General features: G+C 42.3%; 1 protein-coding gene across 2 annotated transcripts in view; it reads right to left on the reverse strand.

Moving 5' to 3' along the window:
- Positions 1-13,057, reverse strand: part of LOC126427189 (mucin-17-like) — a 53,632-nt gene extending 40,575 nt beyond the window's left edge. For both annotated transcript variants that reach the window (XM_050089413.1, XM_050089412.1), the window contains exons 1-3: positions 12,961-13,057; positions 4,975-5,147; positions 4,813-4,860 (exon numbers count right to left, since the gene is read on the reverse strand). In XM_050089413.1, coding sequence (XP_049945370.1) covers positions 4,813-4,860; positions 4,975-5,062 — 136 coding nt within the window. In that variant the 5' untranslated portion in view covers positions 5,063-5,147; positions 12,961-13,057. The remainder of the gene's footprint in view (positions 1-4,812; positions 4,861-4,974; positions 5,148-12,960) is intronic.
- Positions 13,058-13,769: the final 712 nt, after the last annotated feature.

Here is a 13,769-nt window from a genome sequence, read left to right on the forward strand (position 1 = left end):
ACATTAAAAACTGTAGAGTCAAGTCTATGAAAATGGTATTTCAATTCTCGATTAGATATAAATACATATGTATTACAGAATGAAAGTTCCTATGCCAATATCACCACAAGAACGTAAAACGCATGATTAACAAAAGAACTTGGACTTCAGCTACCAGAATGATCTTTTTGGCAGAAGTATGTTCAGAAAAACCCACGCTTCGGTGGCCTTAATTTGCGCGAAATGTTTAGAACGTCTAGAAACTTGTGAACAATATAAAAATTCGATTAAAGAAAGAAATATCTGTGCACACCATACAGTCTGCGTGGGAGAAACAGCGAGTGGTAATCTAGTCTTTAATTAAACCACTTCAACAATTTTCTATTGGTTTCAGCACATTTCGTCTGCAAAACAAGCCACAGATGTGGTGCAAATCTCATATCCTTAATTTCCTTCTACAGTTGTTTGCCAGGAGATCATTCACAAAGTGGCAGTTCTTTATTCAACGAGTTATCATCCTGATATTTCCATTTATTCAAAAAACAATATTGTACTGCAGGAAACTGTATTGCTCTGCTCGTGATACTCTTTGTTGCCAGTTACACAGGTTCAACAATGGGCTAATAGTGTGTCGGCCGTCGGGTGCATTTCTAGGAACCATTAACTTGGGGTAGCAGCATAATCAGACTGCAACCAGCTCTTCTTACACATTCCAATACTACAAAATGTGATCAAAAGTATACGGACACCCCCAAAAACATACATTTTCATATTAGGTGCATTGTGCCACCATCTACTGCCAGGTACTGCATATCAGCGACCTCAATAGTCATTACACATCGTGAGAGAGCAGAATGTGGCGCTCCGCAGAACTCATGGGCTTTGAATGTGGTAAGGTTATTGAATATATTGGGTGTCACTTGTGTCTTATGTCTGTACGCGAGATTTCCACACTCTTAAACATCCCTAGGTCCACTGTTTCTGATGTGATAGTGAAGTGGAAACGTGAAAAACGACACGTACAGAACGATTGCGTACAGGCTGATGTCGTCTGTTGACTGACAGAGACTGCCGACAGTTGAAAAGGGTCGTAATGTGTAATACGCAGACATCTATCCAACCCATAACACAGGAATTCCAAACTGCATCAGGATCCACTGCAAGTACTATGACAGTTCGGCAAGATGTGAGAAAACTGGGATTTCGTGGTCGAGAGGCTGTTCGTAAGCCACACATCTCGCCGGTAAATGCCAATCGACGCCTCGCTTGGTGTGAGGAGCGTAAACATTGGACGATTGAACAGTGGAAGAACGTTGTGTGGAGTGACGAATCACGGTACACAATGTGGCGATCCGATGGCGGGGTGTGTGTATGGCGAATTCCCGGTGGACATCATCTGCCAGCGTGTGTAGTGCCAACAGTAAAATTCGGAGTCGGTGGTGTTATGGTGTGGCCGTGTTTTTCATGGAAGGGACTCACACCCATCGTCGTTTTGCGTGGCACTATCACACCACAGGTCTACATTGATGTTTTAAGCATCTTCTTGCTTCCCACTGTTGAAGAGCAATTCGGGGATTGCAATTGCACCTTTCAACACGATCAAGCACCTGTTCATAATGCACGGCCTATGGCGAAGTGGTTACACGACAATAACATCCCTGTAATGGACTGGTTTGCACAGAGTCCTGACCTGAACCCTATAGAACACTTTCGGAATGTTTTGGAACGCCGTCTTTGTGCAAGGCCTTACCGAACATTGTAGATACCTCTGCACAGTGTAGCACTTCGTGAAGAATGGGCTGCCATTCCTCAAGAAATCTTACAGCACCTGATTGAACGTATGCCTGCGGGAGAAGAAGCTGTCATCACGGCAAAGGGTGGGCCAACGCCACAACATTGAATTCCAACATTACCGGTGGAGGGCAGTACGAACTTGTCATTTTCAGCCAGGTGTCGGGATACTTTTGATCACATAGTGCACCTTTCCTTCCTGATATTATTTTGAGCTGATGTACGCTAAAACAGCGTTTCAGATGACATTAATAATTTGAAAGGTTAAGTTCTCAATTGCAAGATCTAATTTTCGTTCAATAAATTACCAGTTCCTGTTCATAACCAGTGTCTAGAAAATCCTCTTTAGATGATAAGGGGATACTTCAAATGAGAAGTTAAATTACGTTTTACATATATGCAATGTCCTTCTGTCTACCAGCCCAAGACTTCGTTATATTCATTTTAAAATCAGAATTTGTAGTAGCTCCAAAAAAACATGAGCAACTAGGTACCCTAGGAATCGACAATATTCTGTCCTAACTTCTCTATGTGGCTGGAATGGATATCAAAGTCCTGTTATATGCTCTTAACTGTAGCGTACATGAACACGGAAAACTGCCAGCTGATTTTGAGAGAAGCCTTATAATGCCCATACGCAAAATTAAGAATGTCTTTAAAAGCGAAAATTACCGAAAAACTTCACCACCCAATAAGAACCTCCTTCGTCGTCGAACAGTTGGCGCCACATTCTCAGAAAATCAATTTGGCTCCAAAATAAAATTTAAAATCACTTTAGAGAGCTGTACGAAAGAAATTTAAGAATGTACATAGCTTTTGCAGATATATAGTAGGTGTGTGATAATATAAAAGTAGGAATAAACTTGATATCTTTGAAAGCATTATAAAAACGAGATAACACTTACTGGTCGGCATTGTACACAGGTAAAAATTTATATTCGCAAATGAATCGAAGAAGAAAGTAGCGTGTCAGCAGCTACTTTTACTCCATACAAAGAGAAGACATCTAAACGTGTGAGAGAACAGCTAGATATAGGTGTAGTGAAAGTGAACCCATGATAAATAAAACAGGTAAAGTTACAGGGAGATACTATAACATTAAAGTATATAAGGGCCAAAATCATAGGTGAAGGCTTTTTGATAAAGCACGAGAAACCAGTGTTCCAGAGTATCTATGTGACAAGCAACTCGTGTCTCGAAACGAGTCACCTTTTTCGAATCTATCTGCTAAGGACCCCACACAGCAAAAACTCCAGCACTGTTTTTAAACAGTCCCTTTGCATCTTGTAGCTGCTCCTCAATCTGTGGCCTGCCATCCCTGCAGATTCGTCTATGTTATGGTCCCAGTCTAAGTCGGACCTGAACGGAAGTCAGAGAGGGCTATATCTGTGGCCTTCTGCATCTCGCGGAGAAACAGGACGAGCTGAGTTAATGCGGCAGGAGTGCGTTTTGACCACTCAGCGGAAATGGGAGAATGTTGCCGTAACCCCGCCAACCGTGTACAATGTGTAATGTCAGCGCCAAGTGAATCTTTCCCCTGGAGCATGAGGTAGTAGAAAAGACAGTACGAGCAGTTACGGTTGTTTCTTATCGGGAAAATTAGAAAGAGTTAACATCATACAGGTACTCCACTCCACACATAGTGAGCTACCTGTGTAGCAGCTTCTAATGTACACCTGACCATTTTAGTGGGACCTTGCAGTTCTCAAGCCAATGGTGGAAGTCCTGGAAACTGCAGCCAAGCGTTTCATAGAACAGGCTTCCTCTAGATTCAGAACCAGGAGGCACTATCAGTTCTTCAGACACTGCTTCAGATTGTGAGCTTTGTCAGAACTCCATGAACAAGGCTTGTGTTCTCTATCTTCTCTGCCAGATGCTGGAATGATCCAAGCACGATCTCGGAGCTGCAACGACGGGCATTGTCGTTCCAATGTGTGCCACAATCTGCAGCAGGTGTATCCTGTTCCCTCAGTAGCTGCCGGAATAGCCTCTACAGCATGTCAAATGAGGACATCGGGTGTGCAAAACGAGTGAAACTCGTGTTGCTTCCCAACCCTTGTTGCAATTTGTCTAAGGGTTACCATCGTTCGCCATTCATTGGAATTGCCGACGATTTATAGACCTCCAGCATTTTTGCGTTTGGCTAGTCCACAGCATGTCTCCAAACATGTGAAGTGAGTCACTTGTTGGTCAGAGGTATGGGTACAACACCATGATCTCTCTCTGATCACTCTCTCTCCTTTTCATGGCGTCTACTCACTCAGTGTCAAGTGCATCAGTAATGATGAAAACTGTACATCCTGTAGAGGGGACAGAATACACAGGAGAGGACGATACACGAGGCGTATGCTTGCTGTCTCTGGTACACGACTGTGGAGAGCCCTCCAAACGCACCTATTCGCACAGTTTCTAATTGTTTGACCACAGTCAGGGTGGATTCCAGCTATGAACGGATGTCAGCTAACTCATCAGCATTCACTGTGGAGCTGCGTTGTGGTCGCTGCAGCTTTTTATAGAATAACAAACAAATATCACTAAAATGAGCTAGAGGATTGTCTTTTAATTTTTGCATCAGTTAAGCTAAAGGTATAACTAATTACAGTTGAGAACTAGTATCTATTAACACAGCAGAAAAATGAGGGATAAAAATATATTAATTTTTGTTAAACCTTTTTTGAAGTTACAGTAGCTAACAGACTCAAAAGCAGCTATAATTTGCGATAACATGTGCATCACTAAGCGATCAACCAAAGTCCATTTACCAAAAAATTTTTTTAGATGTAGCACTCGTAAATACCGAAAAATCTCCAAAATTTCCGTTTCTTCACGTTGATATACGCTGAAATTTGGGATGAAGAGGATACAAGTAATAAAATCGTATAAAGTACACGTGTTGATTACAACTGACATTACAGCAGGTAACAGATTTTGCGTGGCAGTTATTAAATCACGGAAGTAGAGAACCACAACGAGATAGGTCAGCACCAAATGAAGCTATTAGACCTTGAAATGTCCTTAGAAATTATGCAAAAGAATATTTACCTGGGTTTCCAGATCTTAAGCGTAAAACATTGACTTCCAGATCGGGTCCTGTAAAAGAAATTCATACAAATCGCAATGGAAAAACTGAAAATATATTTTATTACTGCTTATGAAATTGTTATTCGTTATCTACACTTATAACAACAGAAAAAGAGAATTTACCTGTAATGGAATCTGAGTCACTGCAATTTGCAGCTATGACTACGGCCACCAAAATGCAGATGAACCAACTAATGCTTCTGCAGAACATGACGCAAGGACTAAGATGTCGGACCCAAGTGTGCAGAACTTTTCCCACGAAATATTTACATCAGATTTACACACTGTTGCACAACCTGTAATTTTATGAACAAATAGAGTTACAAAATTGATTTTCCTTTGCAAGCAGTATAGCATATTAATTACTGTAAATTAATGTTTTAATGTAACTTGGATTACGTCGTTCTAAGAGACAGATGTCACTTCGGTCAGCGCATTATATTTCTGTTTGCATCTGATTAACTGTCGGAAAGTGCTCTCTAAATGACTTATAGTCTTTTGTCACACCTATATCAGTTGCAGAGGTATCGGTATTAACTTCAGTTTCTTTAATGAGGCTGCAGTATAGTACATGGTGTGCCAATGTTTCACACAGGCGGAGAGAGGGGTGGGGGTGTGTGTTGCCTGCAGCAAAGGCATCAGGTGGCTAAATGAGCCTCAGGCGTGTAAGGACAGGCCAGGGGGAGCTTCCCAGCGAGGTCGTGGAGAAAACTATTGTATTAGGAATATAACGGCGGCTACAGAGCTCTGTGTCGAATATGGCTGTTGCAAGCTTCTAATCATGCGCTATGATGAACCTAAGACAGTTAAAAGCTGATCGCAGTGAGACGAGTTCAAAGGAACATAGGCCACGATTTTGCGATAGTTATTGTAAAAGCTACGAATTTTTATGATTGTGAAAATTATGATAGGTAGTAGAAAGTAATGACTAAGAACTGCTTTGAGCTATTGTGGAAAAAGCAGATATTAAATGAAAGCTAAGCAAGTCAGTAAATACTACAGAAGTCACATTTCGGTCATTTTACGTGTTCTAAATACTGCAGCAGATTTTAGAACAGTATGACGGTGTAAATGTGCCATTACTCTGAATTTGTCAAGGTCACACGTAATGTTAAAATAGCATGAGTTATGCGTTTCTGTTCGTAATAATACATCATCATGAATATTTGAAGTTTGATGATATTTAATCATTGGTGTATTCCTTATGTAAATGCGCAATCATAATATTTCCGAATAAAAATTATGTGGTCAACATTGTGACTTTCTTCAGCGTCATATACACTGAAGAGCCAAAGAAACTGTTACACCTGCCTAAAATCGTGTAGTTCCCTAGCGAGCACGCAGATGTTTCGCAACACGACGTGGCAAGAACTTGACTAATGTCTGAAGTTGTGCTGAAGGGAACTGACACCATGAATCCAGCAGGGCTGTCCATAAATCCGTAAGAGTGTGAGGGGATGGAAATCTGTTCTGAACAGCACGTTGCAAGCCATCCCAGATATGCTGAATAATGTTTATGTCTGGGGAGTTTGGTGCCTAGCGAAACTGTTCAAACTAAGAAGAGTGTTGCTGGAGCCGTTCTGTAGCAATTTTGGACGTTTGGGGTGTGACATTGTCCTGCTGGAATTGCCCAAGTCCATCGTAATCCACAATTGACATCAACGGATGCAGGTGACCAGGTAGGATACTTATATATGTGCCATCTGTCAGTGTCGTATCTGGACGTATCAGGGGTCCCATATCACTCCAACTGCACATGCCCCACACCATTACAGAGCCTCCACCACCTTGGACAGTCCCCTGCTGAGATGCAGGGTCCATGGATTCATGAGGTTGTCTCCATACCCATAGACGTCCATCCTCTCGATATAATACGAAACGAGACTCGTCCGACCAGGCAACATGTTTCCAGCCATCAACAGTCCAATATCGGTGTTGGCGGGCCCAGGCAAGGTGTAAAGCTTTGTGTCGTGCAGTCATCAAGAGTACACGAATGGGTCTTTGGCTCTGAAAGTCCCTAACGATGATGTTTCGTTGAATGGTTCGCATGATCATACTTGTTGATGGCTCAGTATAGAAATCTGCAGCAGTTTGCGGAAGGGTTGCACTTCTGTCACACTGAACGATTCTCTTCAGTCGTCGTTGGTCCCGTTCTTGCAGGATCTTCTTCCGGCAGCAGTGATGTCGTAGATTCTTGTTTTGCCAGATTCCTGCTACTCGCGGTACAGTCTTGAAATGGTCGCACAAGAAAATCCCAACTTCATCGCCACATCGGAGCTGCTGTGTCCCATCTCTCGTGCGCCGACTATAACACCACGTTCAAACTCACTTAAATCTTGATAACCTGCCATTATAGCAGTAGTAACCGATCTACAAATGCACCAGACACTTGTTGTCTTACGCAGGCGTTGCCGACTGCAGCGCAGTATTCTGCCTTTTTATGTATCACTGTATTTGATCACGCATAGGTATACCAGTTACTTTGGCGCTTCAGTGTATAATAAACAGTGTACTCAATAATATCGTTGAGATGATGTGCAAAATGGCAACTACTAGATTCATTACACGCGTAATACCGACGTACAAATGTGTTGGACACTTCGCCAAGTACACCAGACGTCACACAGATTTCATTAGATCCAACAAACTGCCAACAAAAGTAACATTCATAGAGGAACTTGATGCACGGGCATGCACCATATAAGAGTAATAGGAACTGCTAGTATCGCCTTTACTTAGTTAGGAGTCGTCTGCTAATGCACGTAACTGACACGAACCGATACAGGAAGACACAGAAGAGCTGTCGCGCTACAAGTGGTGGTAAACAGTCGAGAAAAAAAGGAAATGACTTCGTGCTTTCTTTAGTTTTCCTCTTTTTCATAGTCACCTCTTTTAAGAATGAGTAACGCAGAGAAGTAACACCCGCCGTAACCATAGGTAACAAAAGAAATACTTGAATTCATCGATGAAAGGAGGAAGTCCAAAAACGTTGAGGAAATTTCGGCAATACAGAAATACAAGTCGCTGAGGAAAGAGATAAACAGGAAATGCAAAGAAGCTAAGACGAATTGGCTGCATGAAAATTGTGCAGAAATCGAAAAAGAAATGATTGTCGGAAGGACTGACTCAGCATGTTGTTGTTGTTGTGGTCTTCAGTCCTGAGACTGGTTTGATGCAGCTCTCCATGCTACTCTATCCTGTGCAAGCTTTTTCATCTCCCAGTACCTACTGCAACCTACATCCTTCTGAATCTGCTTAGCTGCCCTCCAATACTAAATTGGTGATCCCTTGATGCCTCAGAACATGTCCTACCAACCGATCCCTTCTTCTGGTCAAGTTGTGCCACAAACTTCTCTTCTCCCCAATCCTATTCAATACTTCCTCATTAGTTATGTGATCTACCCATCTAATCTTCAGCATTCTTCTGTAGCACCACATTTCGAAAGCTTCTATTCTCTTCTTGTCCAAACTATTTATCGTCCATGTTTCACTTCCATACATGGCTACACTCCATACGAATACTTTCAGAAATGACTTCCTGACACTTAAATCAATACTGGATGTTAACAAATATCTCTTCTTCAGAAACGCTTTCCTTGCCATTGCCAGCCTACATTTTATATCCTCTCTACTTCGACCATCATCAGTTATTTTGCTCCCCAACTAGCAAAACTCCTTTACTACTTTAAGTGCCTCATTTCCTAATCTAATTCCCTCAGCATCACCCGACTTAATTCGACTACATTTCATTATCCTTGTTTTGCTTTTGTTGATGTTCATCTTATATCCTCCTTTCAAGACACTGTCCATTCCATTCAACTGCTCTTCCAAGTCCTTTGCTGTCTCCGACAGAATTACAATGTCATCGGCGAACCTCAAAGTTTTTATTTCTTCTCCATGAATTTTAATACCTACTCCTAATTTTTCTTTTGTTTCCTTTACTGCTTGCTCAATATACAGATTGAACAACATCGGGGAGAGGCTACAACGCTGTCTTACTCCCTTCCCAACCACTGCTTCCCTTTCATGTCCCTCGACTCTTATAACTGCCATCTGGTTTCTGTACAAATTGTAAATAGCCTTTCGCTCCCTGTATTTTACCCCTGCCACCTTTAGAATTTGAAAGAGAGTATTCCAGTCAACATTGTCAAAAGCTTTCTCTAAGTCTACAAATGCTAGAAACGTAGGTTTGCCTTTCCTTAATCTTTCTTCTAAGATAAGTCGTAAGGTCAGTATTGCCACACGTGTTCCAGTGTTTCTACGGAATCCAAACTGATCTTCCTCGAGGTTGGCTTCTACTAGTTTTTCCATTCGTCTGTAAAGAATTCGTGTTAGTATTTTGCAGCTGTGACTTATTAAGCTGATAGTTCGGTAATTTTCACATCTGTCAACACCTGCTTTCTTTGGGATTGGAATTATTATATTCTTCTTGAAGTCTGAGGGTATTTCGCCTGTTTCATACATCTTGCTCACCAGATGGTAGAGTTTTGTCAGGACTGGCTCTCCCACGGCCGTCAGTAGTTCCAATGGAATATTGTCTACTCCGGGGGCCTTGTTTCGACTCAGGTCTTTCAGTGCTCTGTCAAACTCTTCACGCAGTATCATATCTCCCATTTCATCTTCATCTACATCCTCTTCCATTTCCATAATATTGTCCTCAAGTACATCGCCCTTGTATAAACCCTCTATATACTCCTTCCACCTTTCTGCTTTCCCTTCTTTGCTTAGAACTGGGTTTCCATCTGAGCTCTTGATATTCATACAAGTCGTTCTCTTATCTCCAAAGGTCTCTTTAATTTTCCTGTAGGCGGTATCTATCTTACCCCTAGTGAGATAGGCCTCTACATTCTTACATTTGTCCTCTAGCCATCCCTGCTTAGCCATTTTGCACTTCCTGTCGATCTCATTTTTGAGACGTTTGTATTCCTTTTTGCCTGCTTCACTTACTGCATTTTTATATTTTCTCCTTTCATCAATTAAATTCAATATTTCTTCTGTTACCCAAGGATTTCTACTAGCCCTCGTCTTTTTACCTACTTGATCCACTGCTGCCTTCACTACTTCATCCCTCAAAGCTACCCTTTCTTCTTCTACTGTATTTATTTCCCCCATTCCTGTCAATTGCTCCCTTATGCTCTCCCTGAATCTCTGTACAACCTCTGGTTCTTTTAGTTTATCCAGGTCCCATCTCCTTAAATTCCCACCTTTTTGCAGTTTCTTCAATTTTAATCTACAGGTCATAACCAATAGATTGTGGTCAGAGTCCACATCTGCCCCTGGAAATGTCTTACAATTTAAAACCTGGTTCCTAAATCTCTGTCTTACCATTATATAATCTATCTGATACCTTTTAGTGTCTCCAGGGTTCTTCCATGTATACAACCTTCTTTCATGATTCTTAAACCAAGTGTTAGTTATGATTATGTTGTGCTCTGTGCAAAATTCTACAAGGCGGCTTCCTCTTTCATTTCTGTCCCTCAATCCTTATTCACCTACTATGTTTCCTTCTCTCCCTTTTCCTACACTCGAATTCCAGTCACCCATGACTATTAAATTTTCGTCTCCCTTCACAATCTGAATAATTTCTTTTATTTCATCATACATTTCTTCAATTTCTTCGTCATCTGCAGAGCTAGTTGGCATATAAACTTGTACTACTGTAGTAGGTGTGGGCTTCGTATCTATCTTGGCCACAATAATGCGTTCACTATGCTGTTTGTAGTAGCTTACCCGCATTCCTATTTTCCTATTCATTATTAAACCTACTCCTGCATTACCCCTATTTGATTTTGTGTTTATAATCCTGTAGTCACCTGACCAGAAGTCTTGTTCCTCCTGCCACCGAACTTCACTAATTCCCACTATATCTAACTTCAACCTATCCATTTCCCTTTTTAAATTTTCTAACCTACCTGCCCGATTAAGGGATCTGACATTCCACGCTCCGATCCGTAGAACGCCAGTTTTCTTTCTCCTGATAACGACATCCTCTTGAGTAGTCCCCGCCCGGAGATCCGAATGGGGGACTATTTTACCTCCGGAATATTTTACCCAAGAGGACGTCATCATCATGTAATCATACAGTAAAGCTGCATGCCCTCGGGAAAAATTACGGCTGTAGTTTCCCCTTGCTTTCAGCCGTTCGCAGTACCAGCACAGCAAGGACGTTTTGGTTATTGTTACAAGGCCAGATCAGTCAATCATCCAGACTGTTGCCCTTGCAACTACTGAAAAGGCTGCTGCCCCTCTTCAGGAACCACACGTTTGTCTGGCCTCTCAACAGATACCCCTCCGTTGTGGTTGCACCTACGGTACGGCTATCTGTATCGCTGAGGCACGCAAGCCTCCCCACCAACGGCAAGGTCCATGGTTCATGGGGGGGGGGGGGGGGGACTCAGCATATAGGAAGTCAAACCAATGTTTGGTGAAATTAAAGGCAAGGGTGGTAACATTAAGAGTGCAACGGGAATTCCCTGTTAAATTCAGAGGAGAGAGCGAATGTGTAGAAAGAGTACACAATAGGCCTTTATGAGGGGGAAAATTTAACTGATGTGATAGAAGAAGAAACGGTAGTCGATTTAGAAGAGATAGGGAATCCAGTATTAGAATCACAATTTAAGTGAGCTTTGGAGGACTTAAAATCAAATAAGGCAAGAGGGATGGACCACATTCTACCAGAAGTTCTAAAATCATAGCAGGAAATGCCAACAAAACGTCTATTTACGTTGGTGTGTAGAATGTATGAGTCTGGCGACATACCATCTGACTTCCGGAAACTGCAAGAGCTGACAAGTGCGACAATTATCGCACAATCAGCTTAATAGGTCATGTATCCACGTTGCTGACAGGAATGGAAAAGAAAATCGAGGATATGTTAGATGACGATCAGTTTGGATTCAACGAAATGTAAAGGCACCAGCGAGGCAATTCTGACGTTCCTGTTGATAATGGAAGCAAGACTAAAGAAAAAGCAAGAAATGTTCATAGGATTTGTCGACATGGAAAAAGCGTTCGACAATGTGAAATGGTACAAGATGTTCGAAATCATGAAAGAAATAGTGGTAAGCTATAGGGAGAGACGGGTAATATACAATATGTACAAGAGCCAAGAAGAAATAATAAGAGAGGACGACCAAGAACGAAGTGCTCGGATTAAAAAGAGTGTAAGACAGGACTGTACTCTTTCGCCCCTACTGTTCAATCCGTACATCGAAGAAGAAAAGAAAAGAAAAATTCAGGCGTGGAATTAAAATTCAAGGTGAAACGATATCAATGATACGATTTGCTGATGACACTGCTATCCTGAGTGAAAGTGAAGAAGAATTACATAATTTGCTGAATGGGATGAACAGTGAAATGAGTACAGAATATGGATTGTGAGTAAATCGAAGAAAGTGGACATTAATGAGAAGTAACAGAAACGAGAATAGCGAGGGGCCTAACATCAGAATTGTTGCTCACGAAGAAGATGTAGTTAAGGGGTTCTACTACCTAGGCGGCAAAATAACCAATGACAGATGGAGCAAAGAGGACATCAAAAGCAGACTAGCACTGGCAAAAAGGAGATTCCTAGTCAAGAGAAGCCTAGTAGTATAAAAAATAGGCCTTAATTTGAGAAAGAAATTTCTGAGACTGTACGTTTGGAGCGCAGCATTGTGTGGTAGTGAAACGTGGACTGTGGGAAAACCAGAACAGAAGGGAATTGCAGCATTTGAGAGGTGGTGCGCCAGACAAATGTTGAAAATAAGAGAAGCTGATAAGGCAGGGAATGAGGAGTTTCTGCCACAATCTGACAAGGAGAAAGTACCATATGATAGGATACCTGTTACAACATCAGGGAATGAATTCCATGGCACTAGAGGGAGCTGTAGAGGGCAAAAACTGTATAGAAAGAGATTGGGGTACACCCAAAAAATAATGGAGCACGTAGATATGCATGTGCTGCTCTGACACGAAGAGATTGGCACAGGTGTGGAATTGGTGGCGGGTCGCAACGAACCAGTCAGAAAAATAAAACAAAAAAGGACAGAGAACAGGATAGTGTCAAAATCCAGAAAGAGATACGTTCAGCACACGGCACAGTAATGGAGAAAACACGTAGAGACTTACCGGACACGTGTTACCCCGTTCCGCGCCGTAGCAGACTACTCTGTGGCAGTCGGCGGTCGCGAGTCGCTCCTTTTATACTTGGGCTGTGCACGGCTGGGCAGGGCTGCCACCTCCCACCCACTCTGTTATCCGATTTCCCTCTCCTCCATACCCCACTCCACCTTCCCCTGCCCCTTTCCTGCAATGATAACGCGTGAGCGAGTCTGACGTCTTGCTACGCGATGTCTGACAGCAACAAACGCCAAAGACGCGTGACTTCTATAAGTAAGTGTATCGCAATTTTGTATGAAATCACTCAGTGACCACACCACGTCTATAGTGGGAAATGACAGAACAGGCCGAAATACTGAATTCGTTCTTTCGCAAGAGTTTCACGGCGGAAGATAGTGACGTGGTCTATCTTTTCTAGCCGAAATGCTAGATACTGAGGTAAGCTATCGAGAAACCGAATAGGTACAAACGCTTAGTAGTAGTAGGGCATGCGGACGAAATCAGACATTACGCAAAAGAACTTGCTCCCCTACTACAGCAGTTTATCATTGGTCGCTACAGAAACGAACAGCGCGTAGTGAAAAGAAAGAAGCGTAGGTCATTCCCATTTCCGCCGGCCGGTGTGGTCGAGCGGTTCTAGGCGCTTCAGTCTGATGACCTCAGATGTTAAGTCCCATAGTGCTCCGAGCCGTTTGAACCATTCCCATTTCCACGAAGTGCCGTAGGACAGATGCACAAAATTACATCCCCACATTGCCGACGTTTGTCTGTTGTGGAATTATGGCACGTGTTCTATGCTCACCTATTAGGTCTGTTCT

Source organism: Schistocerca serialis, chromosome 11, assembly GCF_023864345.2.
Source record: "Schistocerca serialis cubense isolate TAMUIC-IGC-003099 chromosome 11, iqSchSeri2.2, whole genome shotgun sequence".
NCBI lineage: Eukaryota > Metazoa > Arthropoda > Insecta > Orthoptera > Acrididae > Schistocerca > Schistocerca serialis.